The sequence below is a fragment of the Crocuta crocuta genome, unplaced genomic scaffold (genome assembly GCF_008692635.1).
Source record: "Crocuta crocuta isolate KB4526 unplaced genomic scaffold, BGI_CrCroc_1.0 scaffold165, whole genome shotgun sequence".
Classification (NCBI taxonomy): domain Eukaryota; kingdom Metazoa; phylum Chordata; class Mammalia; order Carnivora; family Hyaenidae; genus Crocuta; species Crocuta crocuta.
The window spans coordinates 1,855,548-1,882,359 of record NW_027530502.1 but is presented as its reverse complement, the minus strand read 5'-3'; the positions used below and the strand labels follow the sequence as shown (position 1 = coordinate 1,882,359).

The window sequence follows — 26,812 nt, the reverse complement described above, 5'->3', positions numbered from 1 at the left end:
GATGAGAACTTTTAAGATCTACTCTCTTAGCAAGTTTCAAACATACATTAGATTTATGTGTATGTTTCACTTATATATAAGTGGATTTCCCTTGTATACCACAGTTTTCTTCTTGTCAAATAGAGCAAATGTATACTCATGTTCTCTTTTCCAAACAGGTTTTCCTCCTTTATTTTCCCTCTTCATTCCCTCATATACCCTAAAATAATTTATTTCTGTGTGCATTTGCTTTCTACGTTCTGAAAATGTAAAATTTACTCTATTTTCACCACTTTGAGTTTAGAGACTAGTACTATGTCATTAAGCAAATCAGCGTATGTAATTTTCTTCCTAAAAGGTGAAAACAAAGATATATCTCCTTTCATAATTTTCTGGTCAATTCATTGTACTTTGAATTTGTTCATCTGTAAATATGGTACATTTGTGTGAAATAGGTTTTGACTGTTGGGATCTTCTTTGTTAGGAAAATGTTTTGTATATAGTAATGGACTTATGGATCATCTATGTGTTTGTGAAGAGGAGGGCAACAAAGTATGGTATAAGAAGCCAGGACGATTCCAGGGTACATTGGTAAGGAGATTATGTCGTTTATAATCACAGTATGTTTTCCATTTTTTATAATTAATCTTATCTGTGAAAGATTTTGCATTGCAAGAGAGTAAAATGTCTATGATAAAGTTAGCATGGTTATCCAGAGTTGAAAGGTACATGTAAGGCAGGAAGAGGCAAGTACTGGTTTAGTTTCAATTAACTTGTTACAAACTTTCTTTTCTTCTGTTACTACTTTTTGTTTGGAAAGAAAAAAATGAACTTTTTTTATTTTGACACAATTATAGATAATAATTTTAAGAAAAAGATACAGACAGATTCCATATACTTTTTTTCCTCCTTCCCCCCAAGTGGTAACATCATAAAAAAGTTACAGTATCACAACCAGAATATTGACTTTGATACAGTTAAGGTATAGAACAATTCCATCACCACAAGGATCTTTCTTGTTTTCCTTTATATCCACACCCATTTCCTTTGTGTTCTCAACTGCTCCTTAACACCTGGCAGCCGCTGATGTGTTCTTCATTTATATAATTTTCTCATTTCGAGAATGTTCTGTGAGGGGCGCCTGGGTGGCTCAGTCGGTTGAGCGTCCGACTGCAGCTTAGGTCANTCTCTCTCTCTCTCTCTCTCTCAGAAATAAACAAAACATTAAAAAAATATTTTAAAAAAAGAATGTTCTGTGAATATATATATATATAATAACATATATAACACCTATAATATTTTTTGGATTAGCTCTTTTCATTTATCATAATTATCTGGAGATTCATTCAGGTTGTTGCATTTATCAGTAGTTCTTTTTCATTGCTCATTAGTTCTATGGTATTAATGTACCACAATTTGTTTCTGGGTTTTTTTTTTTTAGTTTGGGGCTGTTTCAAATAAAACTGCTACATAGATTTCATTCACAGATTTTGTGTGAAAATAAGTATTAAAAAAAACTACTCCCCGTTTTTTTCTGTGAACACTATTTACAACATTTCTAAATCAGATCTATGGGGTTATTCCCCCATTGCCACGCAATTTTTCAAGTATCAGGGAGCACCAACCGAGTATCCTAGAGTTTAACTCCATTCTGACACCGTAGGACTATTCCCACTTCAGATGCTAATCATAGCAAGTTGTCACCTGTGTTTCTGGTAACTGGCTGTAAACAGAGGTTCTTGCAAACCCCTTTTCAGATTCAGTGAATTGCTAAATAGCTCACAGAACTCAGAAAAATCATTTACTAACTAGATGACCAGTTATTTATGAAAGGATACAACTCAGGAATATCCTGGTAGAAGAGATGCATTAGTGCAAGACTTCAGGGGGGTGGGTATGGAGTTTCATTCTCTAGGTATGCATCCTCCTTGAACCTTCATGTGCTTACCAAATTGGAAGTTTCCATACCCCATACTTGAGGGATTTTTTTTAAGGAGGTATATAGGTATGATTGATCAAATTATTGGCCTTTGGTTATTAATGTAACTGCTTATCTCTTTTCCCTCCCTGGAACCCCTGAAGTTGGGGTGTGGGTTAGAGTAGTGGAGTGGAACTAAAAGTTTCAGCCCTTTTATCACATGGTTGGTTACCCTGGCAGCTAGCCCCCATTCACTCCTTATCTAGGGACTTTTCATGTTTATTTTTTTTCTTTTTTCAGAGAGAGAGAGGAGAGAGAGGGAGGAGAGCAAGTGTGTGCCTTCTGGCAGGAAGAGGGGCAGAGGGAGAGAGAGAATTTTAAGCAGGCTCCATGCTCAGCATAGAGCGGGACTTGATCCTTGACTCTGGGATCATGACCTGAGCTGAAATCAAGAGTCAGACAGGACCAGTCAACTGACTTGAGCCACCCAGGTGCCCAGTCCTGAGGGACCTTTCATAAGTCACCTGTTTAGCATAAACTCATGGAGTTTGAAAGAAGCTTGTTATGAATAAAAAAAAAAATACTCTTTTCACCTTTATTCTCTGGAGCTGTTTTAGGACTAAGAACGAAAGGCCAAATATTAGAACAAAAGATCTTCCACTGTTCTTTATCAATTAGGAAATTATATTGATTTTAGGAACCATGTGCCAGGAATCATGGACAAAGACCAAAATGTATATTTCTAATTATAAGTCTTAATATCATAAGTCATCATTTCTCTGGAATAAATGCCTAGGAGTGCAGTTTCTAGGTCACATGGTAGTTGTATGTTTAGAGTTTAAGATACTGCCAACTTTTTTTCTAGACTAGTGGTACCATTTTACATTGCCAGTGGCAATGTATGACTGTTCTAATTTCTCCATGTCTTCACTAGCCTTTGATGTCACTTTTTAACAGTTTTGATAGATTAATGATACCTCACTGCGGTTTTAATTTGTATTTCCTTAGTGGCTAATGATGTTGAACATCTTTTCATATGCTTATTTATTAGTATATCCTCTTCAGGGAAATGGCTTTTCATGTCTTTCACCCATTTTCCAATTGAGCTGTTTGTATTTTTACTATTAAGTTTTGAGAACTCTTTATAAAATCTAGATAATAATCCTGTCTTGAATGTGAATTTGCACATATTTTTTCCACTTTCTGACTTTTTATCCTCATAAACAAAGTCTTTCATGGAGTTAAAGCTTAATTTTGATGTAGTTCAATTTATCATTTTTTTCTTGCTTTAGGTGTCAAGTCTAAGAATGTTTTATCTTTCAATATGTTTTATATGTTTTTATATAGCTTTATGTTTTATATTTGAGTCCTTGATCCATTTTTGAATTATTCTTATATGAAGTATAAACACAATGTTGACCTTTTAATTGTTTTTGTTCATTTTGCCTATGGGTGTCTAGTTGCATTTGTTGAAAGACTGTCTTTCTTCCATTAGGTGCTTTTGCACATTTATGAATAATCATTTGGGCATACTGTATGAATCTGTTTTTGGGCTCTTTATTCTGTCTCATTTATCTGTCTATTACCTGTATCAGGACCACATAGTCTTAATTAGTATAGCTATGTAGTATATAGCTAAGTCCTGAAATCTGGTAGACTGATTTCTCCCACTTTGTTCATACTTTTCTTGTTCAAAGTTGTTTTAGCTATTCCTGAAGTTCTTTGTCTCTTCATATAAATTTTAGAAAAATATATTTATATCTATAAAAAAACTCACTAAGATTTTTTTAGAAATTGTGTTAAACCTATATATCTCTTTGGGAAGAAATAACATCTTTACTGTGTTGACAGTGAGGCAGATTAACAGGAGAAAATCAAACCTAATTACATATGTATGGGTGCTCTGTCAGATAATGCAGCCCCCAGGCAGATATTTAAGGTTCATATGCCACCCACAGTTAAGAGAGGAAGGGTGGAACTTCAAAGGAAGGAAGACAATTCAAACGAATATGAAAATGTAAATAATATTTGGTAAGTAATATGTGCTGGGCCACACAGAAACAGTGAGACACCAGAATTTTAACAGACTTTGCTAGGTTTCTCTCTGTCTACCACACCTACTTTATATTATACTGTAGTTATCTATGGTGATAGCTCCCTGCCTAGAGCAATTCTTCTTTCTAAACTCTTTTAGACAGAAAGTAGGTCAAAGGTTCTTCTTGAACCTTATGTTTCTTGAAAATACTCAGCCTAAAATAATCTACATGCCAAAGAGTCACATTTTGTGGTGGCAGATTTTGTTCCCCATAATAGTGTAATTGAGTCATGTTTTTTGAACTACTCTGTCGGTTTTTATCTTTTAGTTGATATATTTAGACTATTGATATTTAATAGAGTTACAGATATGTTAGAATTTAATCCTTGTTAAAAAGCAAAATTCAGCTGACTAAATTTGAAGATTTCATTGGCTTTATTTCAATAATTCATGATTTGGTCAGCACTACATCTAGCAAGTAGAAAGGAGCTCTGAGGACCTACACCAAACAGAAGACTTTTTTTTTTTTTTTTCCAAAAAAAGTTTTAACGTTTATTTATTTTGAGAGAGAGACAGAGACAGAGCATGAGCAGGGGAGAGGTAGAGAGAGAGGAAGACACAGAATCCGAAGCAGGCTCCAGGCTCTGAGCTGCCAGTACAGAGCCTGATGCGGGGCTCGAACCCATGAGTGAGATCATGACCTGAGCCGAAGTCAGACGCTCAACTGACTGAGCCACCCATGTGCCCCAACAGAAGACTTTTATAGGCAGAAGATGGGGGTAGGAAGTTCTTGTAACCAAGAGTGTATTGTTACAGGCAAGGTCACCTTCCTCTGAGGGAAGGTGGGGGTCTGTCTGGCAAATTATGTCACTAGTGCTAACCTCTTAATTACAGATTGACTGGTTAAGGGTCATGTTCTTGGGAGAGGCTGAAACTGCAGTTAGGTACTATGTTGGCTATGTTGGTGTGCTGATATGGGGTGAACATAAGTGTTTCCATTTTGGGCCTGTTGTCTCATTGTTAACAGCCTACCATTTCCTTTTTTGCTTTCTCTCTGTTCTGTTACCATTTGATTTTTCCTGCCCCTCTATGTGTTACTTGAACATTTTTTAGAATTCTGTCTCTATAGGGGTGTTGGGTGTATATTTATTTGCTGAGCCTTCCTAATTGTTTGGATGTGTTCATAAATGATCATTCAGTGATTTCTGTTGACTGCTTTAAAATCTAAGTCAGATTAATTTTAATATTCTTGTCTCAGTGTTGCCCTTTGTTTATTTTTCATTCAGTTTGACATCTTCCTGGTTCTTAGAATGACATGTGACCTTTTTTTAATGAAACCAAACTGGCTTTTTTGACACTGTTAATTCAGAGAGAGAAGGATGTCACCTTGTTACTGCTGAGTGTAGCTAGAAGTTCCCGTTCCTCACTTAGCCTCCATGGACATACCATGTTATGGAGAACTTTACTGTTGGACAGGTGATATGATCTGAATGTTTATGTCCCCCCACAATTCATATATTGAAATCTTAGTGCCTAATGTGTAGACGTGTAGCCTTTGAGAGGTGTAGCCTTTGAGAGGTGATTAGGTCATGAGGGAAGACATCTAAGTAATTAATGTCCTTAGAAAAGAGACCCCAGAGCTCCCTATCCTTCCACTATGTGCAGATACAGTGAGAAATCAGAGACCTGGAAGAGGGCCCTGTGACCTTGCTGGCACCCTGATCTGGGACTTCCAGCCCCCAGAAATGTGGGAAATAAATTTCTTTTGTTTATAAGATACTTGCTTATAGCAGCTCATACAGACTAAGGCAGCAAAGAGGGAGTCCTGGCTTCCCTTAAATGAGTGGGGCAATCTCATTACTCTTTGGTAACTGGAAAACCCTAACTCCTCGTTTTCCTCCTCTGCTCCTCTGACAATACCATTAGAACACTTGGCATATTCACCTTAGTTATTTTTAATTTTTTTAAATGTTTATTTTAGAGGGAGAGCAGGAGAGGGGCAGAGAGAGAGGGAAACAAAGCAGGTTCCAGGCTCTGAGCTGTCAGCAGAGAGCCCCAATGCAGGGTTCAAGCCCACAAACCATGAGATCATGACCTGAGCCAAAGTTGGACACTTAGCTGACTGAATCACCCAGGTGCCCATCATCTTAGTTATTTCAGAGTCTCAGTCTAATAATTCTAGAATCTCTGTCATATAGGAGTCCGGTTCTGATGATTGCTTTGTCTCTTCAGACTGTGTTTTTTTTAATGTTTTATCTATTTTTGAGATAGAGAGATTGAGAAAGAAAGACAAAGTGAGGAAGGGCAGAGAGAGAGAGAGAGAGAGAGAGTCTGAAGCAGGCTCTAGGCTCCAAGTTATCAGCACAGAGCCTGATGCAGGGTTCGAACTCACAAACCATGAGATCATGAGCTGAGCTGAAGTCAGACGCTTAACCTACTGAGCCAACCGGTGACTTCAGCCCCTTCAGACTGTTTTTTGCCTTTCACTGTGCTTTGTAATTTTTTTGTTGAAAGCCAGACATGTTGTATTGGGTTAAAAAACCTGAGGTGAATACAGCCTTACTGTCAGGTGATAATGTCTATCTGATTAGAAGTTAGGCTGTGTTTACTGCCTGTTTTATAGCTGTGTTCTGAGAGAATAAAGTTCCCTCTAGTGTCCTATTTTTTGTCTTGCTTGTTATCATCTTTGAGTTTTCCTAGAGACTGCTCAAATTGGGTCTGAGGTTTGTGGTTCTTTCAGCTGTGATCCTCTGTTGTTTTACAGGAGCCCTGTTGATGGGGTGGGTGGTAAGGTATGTCGGAAGAGAAACATTCTATAGTCCTAGCTCTTACTCTTACGGAGCATGAATTGGGCATTTCCACTGGACCAGGCTGGTTAGATTTTGGCAAAACTGCAGTAGTTTAGGGTCTGATAAAATAGCTTCTCTCAGCTTTGTTAAGGAGAATACAAGTTTGGGATATATTTCAAAAACTGGTTACATTTCTAAATCTAAAACAAGTTGTTTATTTTTCAGTTTGTACAGCTTTTTTCTTGTTGTGAGGACATTAGTGGCAACTACGTCCTTCAGAGCACTACAAATTTGATGTTTCCCACAATTGTGATGTTCTGTTTTTATTATCCGTTGAAATATTTTTTGATTTCCCTTGTAATTTCTTTTTTTTTTTTTTGCCATGGGTTTAGAAGTGTAGTATTTTAATTTCTTAATAATTGGATATTTTCTCGATATCCTCTTGTTCCTGATTTCTACTTTAATTCTAGTGTGATTAAAGGAATATACTCTGTAAATTCTTACATTTTTGAAATTTATTGAGTCTTGCTTAATGGCCCTACATATGATCTGTCTTGTTGAATATTTTATGCACACTTTATCTCTCCATCTATCTATTGATTTATTTTAGAAAGAGAGAGAGCACACAAGTGGGAAAGAAGGTCAGGGGAGAGAAAGAGAATCTTAAGCTGGACTCCATCATAACTGAGCCAAAATCAAGATTCAGGATATTCAATTGACTGAGTCACCCACGCACCCCTTTATATACACTTTGAAATCTATATTCTGGAATGTTGGGCATAATGTCCTATAAACTATTAGGTCAGGATGGTTAATGTTTCATTTAGATCTTCTAAATGATTACTAATTTTTTTCTTTAATTACTGTCAGTCACTGAGAGAGGATATAAAAATCTTCAATTATGATTGACAATTTGTTTTCCCTTTTAGTTCTGTTAGGTTTGCTACATAGATTTTGGTATGTTGTTCTGATAGTGACATAGTTTTTATTTTGCTTAGCAGAAAGCATTCATTCAGAAATGTTTTACTTGTGTTTGGAAGTTTTAAAAGAAAGGTTATAACATAAATCTGAGAAACTCATATTTTGGACATAAATGCTTAAAAGAATTAGTGTACCAATCGTTTATCAAAAAGTTTGTATATCAGGTTCAGGGATTTATTTTGACACTTTTTCTATTATCATTTTAGGATGCCTTTTTGAAAATCATTCGAAATGAAGGCATTAAATCCCTGTGGAGTGGCCTTCCCCCTACTTTGTAAGTTAAAATTTATTATTTTTCTCACTAAATGGTGGTTGCTGTTTTATTTTGCCTTATAGTCAACGTGGTTGTATAAAATTGTGCATTTTTAATTATAGGATTTTTTCATTTTCTAAAACCTTGTTTTGTGAGTCTCACAACCACCGACACATTTGAGGATTTGTTAGAAGGACTCACAGGACCTAAAGGTTATATTCATGTCTATGATTTACTGCAGCAAAAGGAAACAGAGCAGAATCAGTAAGGGAAAGGCACAATGGTAGTTGACCAGGCAGGCACAGGCTTCCAGGGCCCTTCCTGGTGACCTCCCACAGGACGTGCTTGTTCTTCCAGCACTGAACTGCTGCAGCATGTGCGAAGTGTTGCTACCTTAAAATCCATTTGAATGGCCGAGTCTGAGGCTTATATTAGGATTGATGACCTTGCTTTATGACCAGCAGTGATTGCCAAAACTCCAGACCCCTCAGAAGAAGGCAGTTATTTACCAGAATCACATCATTTGCACAAATCAACCTAGACTAGTTGACTTTGTGCTCCAAACATACCAAAGAAACCTTATTGTAGGGATTGATTATTCCAAGGGCTAAATTCCTTAGAACTGGCCAGAAGTCAGGCATGCAAAAAGATCCCCCTGAAGATAAAGAAGATTTGAACAACCAGGCCTGCTGTGTTAAGTCTTTGGTGCATAATTTTGTTTTCATTTTTGAAATGAAGAATTTAGTGTTATTTGATTTTTTGTTTATTTTGCTAACATAATAAGAGATACTGTGATATGTAACTTTCTCTTTCCTGGATAATTTTAATTCTCTACTAACTAGCTATTATATGAGTTAACGTGAGGGGCGCCTGGGTGGCTCAGTCGGTTGAGCGTCCAACTTCTGCTCAGATCATGATCTCACGGTTGTGGGTTCAAGTCCCGCATCGGGCTCTGTGCTGACAGCTCGGAGCCTGGAGCCTGCTTCGGATTCTGTGTCTCCCTCTCTCTCTGCCCCTCCCCTGCTCAAGCTCGCTCTATCAAAAATAAACATTAAAAAAATTTTTTTTAATGGTAAACTAGTAAAACTAAATGTAAAAGTCTCAATTAATACTTTTCTTTGTCTCATTTCTTTTTTTAAAAAATTTTTTAAATGTTTTATTTAAACATTTATTTTTGAGAGAGTGACAGAGCATGAGTCGGTAAGGGGCCAGAGAGAGGGAGACACAGAATCAAAAGCAGGCCCCAGGCTCTGAGCTGTCAGCACAGTGCCTGGTGTGGGGCTCGAACCCATGAACTGCGAGATCATGACCTGAGCTTAAGTGGGCTGCTTAAAAGACTGAGCCACCCAGGCTCCCCATCTCATTTCTTTTCAATATATCTTTTCAAGGAGCGAATTAGTCAACTTTGAGGCATATATTTTAAGCAGTGCCTAAAGTTCTAAAGTCAGTGGCTGATCCAGAACCAACAGTCAGTTCTTTTTCTAAACTGTCATCACCAAATTTCACTATGGAACATTAGACATTTCAAATATGGTCTGTGAATGTGTCCCTTAGTTAGACCATAAACTTAAATTGGTTTCTTGTATTAATATGTATAAAAAGAGAGTGCCTGCAATTTTGCATTTAATTTTTATGTATTTATTTATTTTCAGAGAGTCGGGGAGGGGCAGACAAAGATGGAGGGAGGGAGAGAGAGAGAGAGAGAGAAAATGAGAATGAGGATGAGAGAATGAGAATGACAGAGTGAGAATGTGAGAATGAGAATGAGAATCCCAAGCAGGCTCCATGCTGTCCGTGCAGAGTCCAACTCAGGGCTCAATCTCACGAATCCTTGAGACCATGACCAAAATCAAGACTTGGATGCTTAACCTACTGAGCCACCCAGGTGCCCTAACTTTGTGTTTAATTTTATTAATAATTCCCTTTTGATAATTTCATTTGAAAGATATGTCATTAGAATTTCCTCCAAACATTAATTGTAATTTATTTCTAGTTATAATCAGGTATGACATATGGCCCGTAGTTCAAAAGTATCTTATAAATGCTCTCGTATTTTTTACTTCAGGGGTTTCACGTTATAGTAAATGTAGTTAGGAGGAAGATTTTGGGAGACCAGAAACAATAGAACAAGTCAAGGAGGTAGAGGAGTGTCCTCATTAGTCTTTTCCTATTTATAACCTGACCATGTGCTCTGTAACTTACCTTCACAACTAGAACCCAAACTTCTGTATGGCAGATACCTACTGTATATCGTTTTGTTGCCTACTAATTTAAACACGATAATCTTATTTTTATTTATTTGTTTATTTAAATTTATTTCTAGGAGAGAGAGAGAGAGAGACAGCGTGAATAGGGGAGGGTCAGAGAGAGAGGGAGTCACAGACTCTGAAACAGGCTCCAGGCTCTGAGCTGGCAGTCAGCACAGAGCCCAACGCGGGGCTCGAACCCACGAACCGCGAGATCATGACCTAAGCGAAAGTCGGACGCTTAACCGACTAAGCCACCCAGGCGCCCTTAAACACAATAATTTTAAAAGAAAAGTTGATCATTTGTACTGATTCATTGTGATTTTCAGCTTATACACAATATAAGGATTTTAGCTTATATTTAATAATAACTTAAGAATACATTTAAGCCTTTTGATAATTTTGTACAAATCTTTTTGTGTGTTTCTAACAGAGTGATGGCAGTTCCTGCCACGGTCATTTATTTTACCTGCTATGATCAATTATCTGATTTTCTGAAATCAAAATTAGGAGAAAATGAAAGTCATATACCAATTGTTGCTGGAATTGTTGCCAGATGTAAGTAATAAACATTGTATTTTCATTTTGATTTCTGTTTAAAGCTTATTTTAAAACCTTGACAGTCATAGATAATGTTGCATAAAGTACAGAGTATTGGTAAGATATATTTTGTGTTGTAATTTGTACTGATTTGTTAGTATCTATATTCTGTGAGGCTTAGTATGGTGATTGCTATAGGATAAGAGGGGATCAACCCATCCCTGTTGAATCTCGGTCAGAGTTTAGACTTTAGACTTTAGAGTGATATCAGATGTCAGATTGATGTCAGGTTTATACCAAACTGATGCCCGAGTCCTGAATCATTTTTCTTAATAGACTCTGGGATTTAGTTTATTCAGAAAGAAATTTGCCTCTGTGAATAAGGATATTTTTCTCCATGCTGTGAAAGTGAGGTTTTATACTTTAATTGATGTATAATATTTCTGGAACTGTTCTTAAAAGAGTTGAAGCCAGGCGCACATGGCTTTGCTCAATGGGTGGAGCACATGACTCATGATCTCCGGGTTGAGAGTTTGAGCCCTACATTGGATGTGGAAACTAGAAAATACTAAAAAAAAAATAAACTCTTTAAAAAAAAAAAGAAAAAGAGTTGAAACCAGAAAGAGTAAGTTATATGAAACCAGACTTTTAAGAAATACAAGGAAAAAGAATGTGCGCCAATATGTTGGCATCATTAGATATTTGATTTTAAGGTTTGCAGACATTTCAAATAAAAGTTATTTTTATATAATGCATGAAATATTTTTGCATGTGTGTTTGCATTGTGTACATGGCTTTGTTTTTATTTTCTTATATTTACTTGTTTATATTAGTTGGTGCAGTAACTGTGATAAGTCCATTAGAATTGATTAGAACCAACATGCAATCTAAGAAGTTTTCTTACAAAGAATTGCATCGATTTATCAGCAAGAAAGTGTCTGAAGATGGTTGGATTTCCCTTTGGAGGGGATGGGCTCCAACTGTTCTTAGAGATGTACCATTCTCAGGTAGGTATCTGCTAAATTTTAGGTAGCGTTGTCTGATGAATATATCACTTTTAAATTAACTGAATTTTAAACCCTTTAAGGCTAACAGTAAGTTATCTTCTTTAGTGACCACAAATTCCTAGTTCGGCATTGGCCTCCCAGATCTTTGTGAGTTTTTATTGAATGAATAGTTTCTATCTAATTCAAGCCTGATTTTCTTTTTTTCTTTTTAATTTTTTAAAAGACATTAATTGGTGTGTGCTCATATTAATTAATACAAATTATCTTTGACAGTATTCCAAATGACATAATTAGTAACATAAATAAATTAATACAAATAAAAATATAAAATACATTTAAGAGCACCTGTAAATTTTATTGACTCCAGCTTTTTCAGTTATTACAGATAAAAATCTTTCCCTTTAATTGAGTATCCTGTAAAACAATATTGTAAATCAGATAGACGATTGTGTTAATTATTGAATTATGAAGAAAGAGAAAGTCATCAAAAGAAGTGTAAAACTAACAAATAACTTACACAATATGCAACTTATATGCAAATAATATTTCTTCTGTGAATCACAGAAGTTTCCATTTAAGATCTGAGAGAAATAATTATTGAGAACCCTTTTTATTAAAGTTCCTCTTTCTTTTTCCCTTTGAGTTAATCTTTTTCTTGGGTTCTCATTCACATGCATCTTACCCTTTCCGTTAGTATTTTTCATCAACCTTCTGTATTCAGTCCTATTTAGAAATATAAATTTGTAGGCCAATTATTTTTCCTTTATTTTTTTAGCATAATATTTGACAAGTAGAAAGTAACAGTATAAATTATGTAGTATATTAATAAAATGAACACATGTGAAGTCACCAGTTCAATCTCTGAACTAGAACACTTCAGTTTTTCAGATCATGACATATTCACCTCGACTGCCACATCCAGTGGTCACTGCTATACTGAATTTTTTTTTAGCATTCATTTGATTTTTTAAAAAGTTACATGACATGTTTTATTTCGAAACAGTATGTTATTTAGTTTTGACTATTTTTGAGCTTTTTTTAAAAAGAAATGTTTATTTTTGAGAGTGAGAGAGAGCACGAATTGGGAAGGGGCAGAGAGGGAGACGCAAGAATCTGAAGCAGGCTGCAGGCTCCAAGCTGTCAACACGGAGCCCAACTTGGGGCTCGAACCCATAAACTGCAAGATCATGACCTAAGCCAAAGTAGGACACCCAACCGAGCCACCCAGGAGCCCCTTTTTGAGCTTTAAAAGCTCATTTTACTTAAAAATGTTGATTTATTTTTGTCTTTATATATAACTGTTTTTTTCATTTTTACTCTTCTTTATGAGTAAACAGTTAAGTACTGTTGTGAACATGTTTAACAGAAGAATTTGAAAAAGAATTTGTCTAGTATTGGATTTGCTAGTTCATATGAATATACATTTTAATTATTTAAATTCTTTTTTTTTTTAAATTAGGCTTCACACCCAATGTGGGGCTTGAACTCATGACCCTGACATCATGAGTTCCATACTCTACTGAGTAGATAGAGCCAGCCAGGTGCCCCTCAAATTCTTTTTTAAAATGATTGTGTAGATCCGTACACCCACTAGCTTTCTGTTCATTTCACTCCCTCACCAGCACTTTTAATGTCAAAGTTCATAATTTTTGTTCACCTAGTAAGTTAGAGTGGTATCTAATTTTAATTTAATATTTGCCTGATTATTGATGAAGTTGGGCACTGTTTCATTGGCCATTCATTTATCCGTAATTGATTTGTGATTAATAACTGAGGTAAGTATTCAACTCTCTTTCTCCTTCATATGGATGGATAGTTATCCCAGCATCATTTATTGAATAACCATACATGCTCCAGGGGTTTGCAGTATAACCTATCATATTAAAGTTTCATATATGCATGGATCTGTTCCACTGCCAATTTGCCTGACCCTATGCTAATACTTCAATGTTGTCTAAATTACTAGTGCATTATTAAAAGTTTTGATGTTACCTTATTCCCCGCCCCCCCCAGAAATGTCCTCTATCTCTGTTATATAACTTTTAGTTATATAAAGTGTTTTAGTAGAGTTTTAAAATTTTCTTAATAAATATCATGTACAACTTTTTTTAAGGTATTTTTATTGGTACACATACCTCCAACTTTGATAGCTTTTTAATTTTTTTAATTTTTTATTTAAATTCGAGTTAGTTAACATACAGTGACTATTGCTTTCAGGAGCATTTAATGAATGATCATTTACATGTAAAACCCAGTGCTCATCCCAACAAGTGCCCTCCTTAATGCCCATCACCTATTTAGCCCATCTCCTGCCTACCTCCCCTCCAGCAATCCTGTTTGTTCTCTCTAGAGTCTCATGGTTCACTTCCCGCTCTTTTTTTCCCCTTCTGTGTTTGTCTGTTCTGTTTCTTAAATTCCACATATGTGTGATATGTAATGAGTATTTGTCTTTCTCTGACTTTTTTCCCTTTTAATAATACACTCTAGTTTTATCCACATTGTTGAAAATGGCAAGATTTCATTCTTTTTTTTATCATCGAGTAATATCCATTGGGTACATGAACTACCTCTTCTTTATCCATTCATCTAATCGATGGATGTTTGGGCTCTTTCCATAGTTGGGCTATTGTTGATAGCACTGCTATAAACATTGAGATGCATATGCCCCTTTGAATCAGCATTTTCGTATCCTTTAGATACTAGTAGTGTAATTGCTGGGTTGTAGGGTAATTCTATTTTTAATTTTTTGAGGAACCTCCACACTGTTTTCCAGAGTGGCTACATGAGTTTCCATTCCCATCTACAGTTCAAGAGGGTTCCCCTATTTCCACATTCTTCCCAACATCTTTGGTTTCCTATATTGTCAAATTTAGTCATTCTGACGGGTATGAAGTGGTATCTCATCATGGTTTTAATTTGTATTTCCCTGATGATGAGTGATGTTGATCATCTTTTCATATGCATGTTAGCCACCTGGATGTCTTCTTTGGAAAAAGGTCTATTCAAGTCTTCTGCCCATTTCCTAACTGGATTATTTGGTTTTGGGGTATTGGATTTGATAAGTTCTTTATAGATTTTGGATACTAACCATTTATCTGATAATGTCATTTGCAAATATCTTCTCCCATTCCATAGGCTGTCTTTTAGTTTTGTTGATTGTTTCCTTCACTGTGCGAAAGCTTTTTCTCTTGATGAAGTCCCAAGAGTTGATGTTTGTTTTTTTGTTTCCTTTGCCTCCAGAGATGTGTCTAGTGAGAAGTTCCTATAGTGAAGATGAAAGAGGTTGCAACCTGTGTTTTCGTTTAGCATTTTGATGGTTTCAGGTCTCATATTTAGGTCTTTCATTCATTTTGAATTTATTTTTGTGTATGGTATAAAAAAGTTGTACATTTCATTCTTTTGCATGTCACTGTCCAGTTTTCCCAGCACCATTTGTTGAAGAGACTGTCTTTTGACTGTCCAAAGAGAATATCTTTGGATATTCTTTCCTGCTTAGTTGAAAATTAGTTGACCATGTAGTTGTGGGTCCATTTCTAGGCTTTCTGATCTATTCCACTTATCTGTGTGTTTGTTTTTGTGCCAGTACCATACTGTTTTCATGACTACAGCTCTATAATATTTTATAAATTTATAATTTTTCATAATCTCTTACAGTTGTATTTCTGTGGTGTTGGTTGTGATCTCTGCTCTTTCATTCATGGTTTTTATTTACTTGGGTCCTTTGGTCTTCTTTTTCATAAGTCTGCCTAGAGGATTATCAATTTTGTTAATTCTTTGAAAGAACAAGATCCCAGTTTCATTGATTAGTTTTACTGTTTTGTTTTTGTTTCTTTGTTTCTATATCATTTAGTTCTGCTCTAATCTTTATTATTTCCCTTCTTCAGCTGGCTTTAAGCTTTAGTTGCTGTTCCTTTTCCGGCTCCTTTAGGTGTAAAGTTAAGTTGTGTATTTGAGACTTCTCTTCTTTAGAAAGGCCTGGATTGCTATATACTTCCCTCGAAAGACCACCTTTGCTGCATTCCAAAGGTTTGAGACTGTCATGTTTCCATTTTTATTGGCTTCCATGTCTTTTTTTAATTTCTTCTTTAATTTCCTGGTGAACACATTGATTCTTTACTAGGATGTTCTTTAACCTACATGTATCTATAGTCTTTGCAAATTTTTTTCTTTTGATTGACTTCAAATTTCATAGCAATGCAGGCAGAAAAAATGTATAATATGATACCAATCTTTTTGTACTTCCTTAGGCCTGATTTGTGACCAAGTATGTGATCTGTTTTGGAGACTATTCCATGTGTACTCAAAAATATGTGTATTCTGCTGCTTTAGGATGAAATGTTCTAAATATATCTGTTAAGTCCCTCTGGTCCAATGTGTTATTCAAAGCTATTGTTTCCTTGTTGAGTTTCTGCTTAGATGATCTGTCCATTGCAGTAAGTGGGATGTTAAAGTCCCACTTAAATATTTAGGTGTTTCAAGTTGGGGGAATAAATATTTACAATTGTTAGATCATCTTGTTAGACCCCTTTATTATGATATAATTCCCTTCTTCATCTCTTGTTACAGTCTTTGGTTTAAAATCTAGTTTGTCAGATACAGGTTTGGCTATTCCAGCTTTATTTTGATGTCCTTTAGCATGATAAATGGTTTTCCATCCCTCACTTTCAATCTGCAGATGTCTTTATGTCTAAAATGAATCTCTTTTAGCCAGCATATAGATGGGCTTTGTTTTGGTAATCCATTCTGACACCCTGTGTCTTTTGGTTAGAGCATTTAGTCCATTTACATTCAGAGTAATTATTGATAGATATGAATTTAGTACCATTTTATTATTTGTTTTGTCATTATTTCTGTCTTTGTGGCTTTTGGTCTTTTTTTTCCCACTCAAAAAGTCCCCTTTAATATTTCTTGCAGGGGTATTTTAGGAATGGTCATGAATTCATTTAGTTTGTCTTTCTGGGAAACTTTCTTTAAAAATTTTAATGAATATTTGTTTATTAGAGACAGAGAGAATGTGAGCAGGGGAGGGACAGAGAGTGAGACACAGAATCTGAAGCAGGCTCCAGGCTCCAAGCTGTCAGGACAGAGCCTGATGCAGGGCTTGAACTTATAAATCGAAAGATCATGACCTGAGCCGAAGTCAGTAGTTCAACTGAACCCCCCAAGGGACCCCTCTGGGAAATTCTTTATCTCTCCTTCTATTCTGAATGACAGTCTTGCTGGATATGGTATTTTTGGCTGCATATTTCCCCCATTCAGCACGTTAAATAAATACATTATGCCACCCCTTCAGGCTCACCAAGTTTCTGTGGAGAGATCTGCTTCGAACCTTGTCTTTCCTTGTAAGTTATGGTTTGGTTTTTTTTTCCCTTCTTGCTTTCAGGATTCTTTCCATATCTTTCTGTTTTGCAAATTTTACAACAATATGTCTTGGTGTTGGCCTGCTTTTATTGATTTTGATGCGAGGTCTCTGTGCCTCCAAGATTTGGATGTCTGTCTCCTTCCCCAGATTAAGAAGTTTTCATCTATAATTTGCTCACATCAACCTTCTGCCTCCTTTTCCCTCTCTTCTTCTGGGACTCCTATGATAGGAATGTTACCATGTTTTATGGTGTCACTGAGTTCCCTGTTTCTACATTTGTAATCCAGTATTTTTCTTTCCCTCCCTTCCTCCTTTCCTGTCTCTCCTCCCTCTCTCCCTGATCAGGGACCCTGCCTTCCACAGCACTAGTGAGTCTTTCCCCCCAAAATCACATCTCTCCATCTCCTCCCCTCCTCTAGATGTGCAGTTTATTTTCTCAGTCCTCAGATCAATTTCCTGTATGTTGAGAATGATTTAATATTTATCTGCGTGTGTTTGAGGGATGAGGCAAGCATGGGGTCCTTCTTAACTCTTCTTAACTGCAGTCTTCTGCTATCTTAACTCCTCATGGCAGTTATTTTATACACTCTGTTAAAATAAAAATTCCAAATCTTAGGCTGGAGCAGTGTTATAATTAATTTTTGTCTGTTAGATTGTGTTTAATATTCAGCTACTTTTAAAATTCTATTAATAATTTTTATTTGGATTTTGGATTTTCTATGTAAACATTAATATGTAATTATAACTACTTTGTTCATTTTTAATCATTAGAGCTTTTATTTTTTCTGTCTTACTATGCTCCATAAAACAGTTTTGAAGAATAGCAATGATAATGTCGCATTTCTATCATTTTTTTCTCATTCTAAAGGAAATACTTTTGTTTTTTCACCATTAATTACTTGTGCTATTGTTCTTGATGCATATCCTTTTTCTAGTTGAAGAAATTCTCTTTTATCCCAGGTTTTCAAGAAATTGCTTTATGTTTTATTTAATTTATTTATTTTTGGTATTACTTTTATTTTTTAAATTTACATCCAAGTTAATTAGCATATAGCGCAACAGTAAATTCAGGAGTAGATTCCTTAAAGCCCCTTACCCTTTTAGCCCATCCCCCCTCCCACAATCCCTCCAATAACCTTCTGTTTGTTCTCCATATTTAAGAGTCTCTTATGTTTTGCCCCCCTCCCTGCTTTTATATTATTTTTGCTTCCCTTCCCTTATGTTCATCTACTTTGTATCTTAAAGTCCTCATATGAGTGAAGTCATATGGTATTTGTCTTTCTCTAATTTCACTTAGTATAATACCCTCTACCTAGTTCCATCCACATAGTTGCAAATGAGAAGATTTCATTCTTTTGNGAGGAACCTCCATACTGTTTTCCAGAGTGGCTACACCAGTTTGCATACCCACCAGCAGTGCAAAAGAGATCCTTTCTCCGCATCCTCACCAACATCTGTTGTTGCCTGAATTTTTAATGTTGAAATTGCTTTGCTTTAAATGAAAATGTGTTAAATTTTATGAAATGCTTTTACGTCAGTTTTAGAGGATTCCATGGTCCTTTGAAGGCAGTTTTTGGCATTATTTGCTGTATTTACTGCCTTTGCCTTCCTCTTAGTAAAACCCAGTTTAGTCATAGTGTATGATCTTTTATGAAATACTCTGGCTTCTGTTGCTTTTTTTTTTTTTTTTTAAGAATTTTTATACCTTTGTTAATGAAAGAAATTGAACTGTAATTTTCCTTCTATCGTCAGGTTTTAGAATTAAAGTCCTACTTTACTGGACTTTACTGGGTTTCTTTTTGTTTATAGGACTGTTAGAATATTTCTGAGAATTTCATTCCCTTATTTTTTTTCCCCTTTCTTTTTCAATCTCATCTAGTATGTGTCCAAGCAGAAAGTAGGGTGTGTCAAAGTTAGCTTTCCTCCTTTCCTTTAAGATATGTATTTATAAATATTTAAAGTTCACATTTTACTTCTAAATTCTGTGTTTATTTCATTCTCTGTTTTTATAGCACTGTACTGGTATAACTATGAAGTTTTAAAGAAGTGGCTGTGTGCAAAATCTGGTTTATATGAACCAACATTTATGATCCACTTTACTTCAGGGGCATTGTCTGGTTCTGTAAGTTTATATTCTTTTGTTGTTCATTTTCCAGAATAACAATAGTTGTCTTATTAAAACAGAAATTATATAGCATTTCCTGTCTATTGAGATATCACCTTGGGGCTGCACTGCTTTAAGTATTGACTATCCCCTTTTAAGGAAATAATTTATTAACCATTAAATACTTTTAAATGCACTTTGTGTCTATGATTTTATTATATCACAAATACATTTTTCTGAAAAATTTTTGGATTTCTTAGATCATTACAGTTATGATAATAGTGCTTTATTATTTACCAAATATTTGCCCATTTGTTCATTAAATTAAATGCCAGTAGATCTGATTAGGTAATACTTCATGAAGTGTCATTTCATATGTATAATCAGATTGAATAGAAGTAATTTCATCCTCTGAGCTAATTCCTATTTCCTTGGAAACGTTTGGCTTAGCATTTCTTGAAGGAATTTTAACAGAAGTTACAATCAGAAGGTAGGAATCTCAGATGTCCTTTTTTAGGTAGTAGAGAGTTCACTTTTTCCAACTCCTCCACATAATATAAAGTTGTATAGTGATCTTTTATACAGATTTCATATCACCATGATTTTGGCCACAGAATTTTCTTATCCCCAGATACTTACAAAATGGATTTTTAATGGCCTAGAATGAGATGTTGACCTTTTGGAACCAAATGAAAATAAGATTGAAAGAGTATAGTGAAGGGATGGAGATCTGCAGAAAAATACTGGAATAATTGTACTGGAAAACTTGAGGATAAGGAAGCCACTGTGATTTAGTTCAAAACTTAGATATGAGTGTTTCCAGGTCTGAGCTCTGTCAGATTAACCCTGTGAGTTGCCTGTTGACTTTTTGAGTAATTTAAGTAGTTAAAAAGCAGCAAGGTCTTTCATTATCCTTATTTTTGAGGTGAATAAATGTAACTTAATTGTATTTTCATTATATTTTAATCCAGCATGAATGAAGACAAACAAGTACTGTTATATATAAAATTTATAACAGATGAATCACAAAACCAATTTTGTACTTAAAATGAACGCTTAATGTCATTTTTTAAAAAGCTGAATCAGGCTCCAGGATTTTATACCAGCTTTCCAAAAATATGAAGAAAAATTCCCTATTTTACTAGAAAATATTGCTGCCCTTTGACTGTTTTCAAATAAAAATTTGCTTCTGTAACAGAAAAAGCACATGATTATGTTCAGACTTTCTGTCAGGAAACAGAACAACCTAAGACACATCATTTTAGAAGGTGTCAAACAAAGACTTCTATAACATTGTTGCTACCTTTTGCTACTACATGCTAGATTGTAGAGAGGAAGAAGTAATAATTGATTTTCACTTACCTTATTTCTTTGATTTTAGTTCAGAAATATAAAACAACACTGTTACGGTGAAATAAAATGTCAGTGATTTCCAGGAACTTTTTGGGAGCCTATTGTCAACTGTGAATTGGGAAGAAAGGAAAAAATTTTTATTTTGCATGGCTATTATGTCAAATATTATGACACATTCTTAAAGGAATTTAATTACTCTTATAAAAAACTCCTTGCTTGATTAGGTCATTTTGAAAATAATTATGATTCACTTTGAGACGTTTTTAAAAGTGTGTTTTGTGAACTAATATAGCTATATTTGGTAAATATGTTGAAATTCACAAAGGTTTATTCATGTAAATTTTTTATTCTATTTTTAAAATATTTATTGGAATTTTTAAATGCTTACTAGATAATTGAGAATTTCTGTTTTAAAATACTGCATTGGGATTTTCTCTCCCTCTACTACCTTCATGTATAGTAAAGGAATAATAGGACCTACAGAAATTGTGAATATACTGGTTTTGGAGTGAGTGGTCTGTCTGGTTCTAATTATAATTCTATCACTGGTAGTTGTGTGACCTCAAGAAAACAGCGGAGCTTTTTTGAGACTATTTACTTCTGAATTTTGGGAGAAATATAAAGGACGTGTTATTTTTCCCTTTAATAACAAGTTCTCTTTGAATAGATAACGCTTTCATTTTAAGTTTCAGTCTAGTTAAAATTTCCACTATTATCCTGAAGTAATTTGCTACGTAGATTTATGTAAAAACATTTAGAGAAAATTTAAATGTATATTTAAATTAATCAATTTTTTGTGATAGTTTGCAGCTGTCGCAACTTTGCCATTTGATGTGGTAAAAACACAAAAGCAGACACAACTTTGGATATATGAATGTCATAAAAGTAAGTTTAATTAAGTTAAAACATTTTCAGGATGCCATGAATGTTTTTTGTTTTTCTTTTGAGGTAGAAAGAAAATAAGGAAAATAAGATTTTTTTTTCCTTTGCTGGTTTTACTGAAACTGTAGTATACTGTTAGAATGGAATGCCCAGAAAAAAATACTCTCAATCCTCTCCAGAATGTAAGAAATTTAAAAATCTATTTTGTATGCCGTCAGTTAAGTCTCATACCTGCTATATAGAAGACAATATACTATATAACTATTCTTTTTTTTTTTTTTTCTTTTAAAGAGTTTGAAAGAGAGAGAGCAGGACCAGGGAGGGGGCAAAGAGAGGGAGAGAGAATCCCAAGCAGGCTCCCCGCTAGCAGAGCCTGACATGGGACTTGCTGTCACAAACCATGTGTAGGGGCTCCATCTCATGAACCACGAGATCATGACCAGAGCTGAAATCAAGAGTCGGTCTCTTAACCAACTGAGCCACCCAGGCGCCCCATAACTATTCTTTCAAATAAATCTAGACAAATTAGGGTGAAGGGTAGGAAATTACTAGGAACCCATTTTCTCTTGTTGTGTTTGTTTCATTAGGATACATATATTTTTTTTTCTGCTTATTTTTTAGCTTCCCTTCTTTTGATAGTTTTTACTTGTTTATAACCTGTAATTTCTTCTAGAACAAAAGTGTACTCTTAGTTGCTTCTACCAGATCCCTCTGTCATTCATTATTTATTATCTACTAAAAGTGTGGCAAACCCACTGGAAATTACTCATTACAAAATTATGTCATGTAAATCTTGCGATTGATAAGCCTCTTATAATAATATAAATAGTTTTGACCAGCCAGAAGATTTTGCATACAAAGTAAAATAGGTATTATAATGTTGAAGGAAACGTTGTTTACCAAACTCTGAAACCGAATCTGATGACAATTCTGTCCTTGACTTTCCAAAGCCCTAGTCCCCATTAATAATAGGAGCTAACTAAAACCTGGGAAGTAATCAAAGTTGATTACTTTAAAAAATTTATTTTAAAAAAATTAACTTTTTTAGATGTTTTATTTATTTCTGAGAGAGAGAGAGAGAGCGCATGAGCAGGGGAGGGTCAGAGAGAGAGGGAGACACAGAATCTGGAACAGACTCCAGGCTCGGAGCTAGCTGTGAGCACCAAGCCCAGCGCGGGGCTCAAACTCACGAACCATGAGATCTTGACCTGAGCCGAAGTCAGACGCTTAACTGACTAAGCCACCCACCTGCCCCTAGGTGTGAGCCTTTTAGCTGCCTGTGCCCTATCTGTTCTCCCTTGGGAGTTTGATTGAAATTATTGTTTTATTCTTCCTTCCAACTCATCAGAATTCCTCTTTTCCTCTATCACCTGAAGTATTTAATATAGTGAGAATATTCTCTTTATTGCGGTTCATGACTATGGCCATGAGGAAATGGTCATGGTGATAGGGAGAATATAGGAGTCCCTACAGGTAGATTCTGAGGCTCACGAAGGTTTGAGAGTCGCTTCTCTGGGTAAATAATCTTTGGAGTCACCTGGGGTGCTTTTTTACTACATCTGAAGCTGGGCACCACCTCTAGTAGACTCTTTTAATAGTTCTAATCTGGGGCTCTAGCTTGTGTATTTTGAAAATGTTCCCTAGATGATAGTGATTATACATCCTTGTTGAGACTAGCATCAGGGAAGTATCATCTTTCACTAGATTCAGCTCCTACCTATCCCTGTTTTTTCCCCTGTTTCTCCAGTAAATGCCAAAGGAGAAATCTTAAATAAGCCTCAGGTCTTAATTTTACATGATCATCATTGGTCACTTTTACCTGTTCCTCTGCTTCAGCTATTAGCAAAATAGGCTTCTACTGCAAACTGCCTTCTGATTTGAGGGATAAACAGTGATAAATATATAAACATACACATTTTTTTTCATTTTTATGTATTATTTATCCCCACCAAAGAGGTAAATCAGGTCTGTTTGAAGTGGTTCTTCCACTCTGTAGCTCAGCTACACCAAATCCATTAACTCTAAGCAAAAAGGAAAATTAGAAGTGTTACTTATGGAATGATGGTGAGTTCTTGCAAGAGTATGATCTCTATAATGCACTTAGACCATTTCTCCCATCCATTAGCCAACTACTGATTGAGCGCACCATGCTGGTTTATATAGACAAACAAGGCCATGTCCAACTCCTCAAAAACTCATAATCTAATGGAAAAGAAGCATATTAGGATGTATTGAGTGCCAGATTTTATAGTAGAAGTAACTTTACCTCACTTATGAGTCCATCATTTATATTAAAATTTTTTAATCTTAGGTTTGGGGTGCATGGGTGGTGGTTAAGCATCTGACTCTTGATTTCAGTTCAGGTCTTGATCTCACAGTTCATGAGTTCAAGTGCCACATCAGGCTCTGTGCTGCAGTATGGAGTCAGCTTGGGATTCTCTCTCTCTCCCCCCCTCTCTGTCCCTCCCCCAAACTCGCTTGCTCTCTCTCAATAAATACACTTAAAAAAATTTAATCTAAGGTTTCAACTTTATAAACGTAGCTCAGATCCCCACCAGGTTGTTGGGGAGGATAGAAGCAATGGGCACGCTCATGCTGGGCAGGTGAGAATCTTAAGTTTGGCAAATAATCTGGCAATATCAAGAAGCCTCTTTGAAGAAGCAGTTCCACCTTAGATATGTGCCCTAGAGAAGTGTCTGCACATTTACAAGGATACTCACTGAAGGAATCTATTCCCAAAAAGTTAGAAAGCACTGAAATAGCCCCTACCAAGGAAATGGGTAAATGGTGATCATTCATATAATGCAATACCATACAGCAATTAAAATGAATAAAGTAAGCTATGCTTGCCAACATAGATAATCCTAAAAGCACATTACAAATGCACAGTATCATATAGCATTTATATGAAGTTCAAGAGCATAAAAAGCAAGAGTGTATATTATTGATGGATATGTTCAGATGTAGTAAAGGTTTAAACACGTACATGAGAAAGATAAAGGAAAAAAGAGACTGGTTACCTCTAAGGAGAGAGCAAGAATCGTTATCGAGAAGGAATATATTGAGGACTTCAGTTGCATCTAAAAGATGTATTTGGATTTGATAAATGTGGAGAGTCAGTAATTGAGTTTTTTTTGTTGTCTATGCTTGAAATACATAGTAACAAACAGTGTTTCCTTACACTGTTCCTGTAGGAATAGCTCTTCAGTGTTGGTACTTCATGCAGGAGATACTGTGGAGATTGCCTTGGAGCTCTACTGAGATTACCTTCAGTAGATAACTCTTTCTGTCCATTCTCTTCTGCATTTATTGCACCCTGCTCTTTAAACAGGGACCAGTTTGAGGCTTGAATTCTACAAGATCAGAAATACCAGACTATTTGGCTTCCTTTCTTAAACCAGTTGTTTTCAAAATTTAAATGGAATAATTCAGACATGAACTTGCTGACTCATAGGATAAAGTTTTTTGTCATTGACTTTCTTTAGAAAGTTCTATTTCATTCATAAATACTTTGTTCTTGGTTTAAAAAATGTCTTTCTATTGGGTTGCTATAGTTATTATATTTATAGTATTTATATTGATCATATAGCTTAATAACAAGGCCTCTTTTATCTTCATAGAGAATCTGGTATTTATATAAATGAGATGAGAGATAATAAACCCCATTCTATTAAGTGGCAAAATTCTAAAAAGCCATTTTTGAAAGCTCTCTTACCCTTTCCCTTTTTTCCCTGGGCTTGCTTAATAATACATAGTTTAATCTTTCTTAATGACCCACTTGTCCGTGTTTGCATTGATTATTGTGGAGTCTAATGCAGCACTCAGCAGCTAATGAGGATAATACAGTAGTGTTTGCCTCTCATTCAGCTGGTCTCAAACCAAGACTTTGACAGCTTCAGTGTGCAGCTATCAGTGTTCTCATGGTAGTGTACCTGCTTCTTAGCAGCCTCTTGTTTTACTTACTGCACTTAGTAGTCTTTGGGTTAAGCCAGCTGCTTAGAATCATTGTGTAAAATAAAGGTAAGTAAAGTAAAACATGAATAGCTCATTTACAGCTGTATGTTTGAACCTCAGTGAAATCTATTTTTGCTGTTTTTAAAACAATAGTTTTTTTAGTGTTTCAGACATTTGGTTGCAAATGAGAGAGACAAAGACTGGGAGATGCAAAGTGAAGTCTGTGCATTTTCAGTAACTGTACTTCTGGTGCCTGTACAATTTGAAATACTGTTTTCTAGCAAGTTTTTTAAAAATTCAGATTTTTTTTTTAAGGGTAAATCTACCCTTTGGGGGACACAAGACTGATCTAATTTATTTCAAGACTGGCACATCTATTTGAAAGATTTTAATAAAGCCAAACCTCACTAGGGAGAATAAGCTATTTTTCTCAACACCTCTTAGAAAAAAAGTTTTTTAAATGTGTGCAATAAAAATATAATGAAAAATGGTTACCAGAGCTTCTGTTTGGCTTGGGAACCCCATGAAGATTTCTATACATCTCATAAAATGTTCATTATGAAAAATTTTTAAGGCATGGAAAAAAGCATTCCTTTATATACCCACCACCAAGCTTAAGAAATTTAATCAGTTCAGGAGAATCCATCTGTATATTCCTCCTTGATTATATTCAGTCCTATATACCTTTAAACTTAGAACATTTTTCTATTTTTATTTTTAATGAATCCAACTATTAAACTTAAGACTGGGTAAATTTTAAGTAAATAGATGTTTTATATTATAAATTCTTATTATAATGAAATTATACACCCCACATCCCCAAAGACCATAAACACTTGATGTGTGTCATGTGTATTAGAAATTATTAAGTGGTNTTGGGCTCTGTGCTGACAGCTCAGAGCCTGGAGCCTGTTTCAGATTCTGTGTCTCCGTCTTTATCTGCCCCTCCCCAGCTCATGCTCTCTCTCTCCTAAAAATAAATAAAGGTTAAAAAAAATTATTAAGTGGTAATTTATAATATATCGTTTCTTTAACATTTAGTTTCTATGCCTTTGCATATGTCAACATGGACTATCATGAAGAATATTGTTGCTAAGAATGGGTTTGCAGGATTATTTACAGGTAAAAATACTTGCTTTACCAAATCTTTGAATAAAATTATTACTTTTACAGTCTGTCCTTTTCCTAAAGTAGCGAGAAATTATTGAAAGTATTCCACACTTATGACTTCTCCCTAAACGTCTTTGCTTTAAGTTAAAAAAATTATGAACAGATTTAATAAGATAAAATTTCTATATAAAGTAAACTGGAGTTAAAGTGAGGAGCTTGGGAGTAATTTGCCTTGTTCTTTGATACCAGTCGATAGCACAGTATTTGATACATCACTTCATTTGATCATTATCAGAATG

At 35.2% G+C, this 26,812-nt stretch overlaps 1 protein-coding gene across 4 annotated transcripts in view; it reads left to right on the top strand.

The window, feature by feature from the left end:
• Positions 1-26,812, top strand: part of SLC25A40 (solute carrier family 25 member 40) — a 65,038-nt gene that overhangs the window by 23,538 nt on the left and 14,688 nt on the right. For 2 of the 4 annotated variants that reach the window (XR_013335754.1, XM_077766819.1), the window contains exons 5-11: positions 464-570; positions 7,909-7,976; positions 10,635-10,759; positions 11,575-11,748; positions 19,123-19,232; positions 21,371-21,452; positions 26,445-26,525. Coding sequence is in view for 3 of the 4 variants with exons in the window: in XM_077766819.1 (XP_077622945.1) it covers positions 464-570; positions 7,909-7,976; positions 10,635-10,759; positions 11,575-11,748; positions 19,123-19,232; positions 21,371-21,452; positions 26,445-26,525 (747 nt within the window). In the remaining variant the exon portion in view is untranslated. The remainder of the gene's footprint in view (positions 1-463; positions 571-7,908; positions 7,977-10,634; positions 10,760-11,574; positions 11,749-19,122; positions 19,233-21,370; positions 21,453-26,444; positions 26,526-26,812) is intronic. The other 2 variants (XM_077766822.1, XM_077766821.1) reach the window with 1 other exon arrangement.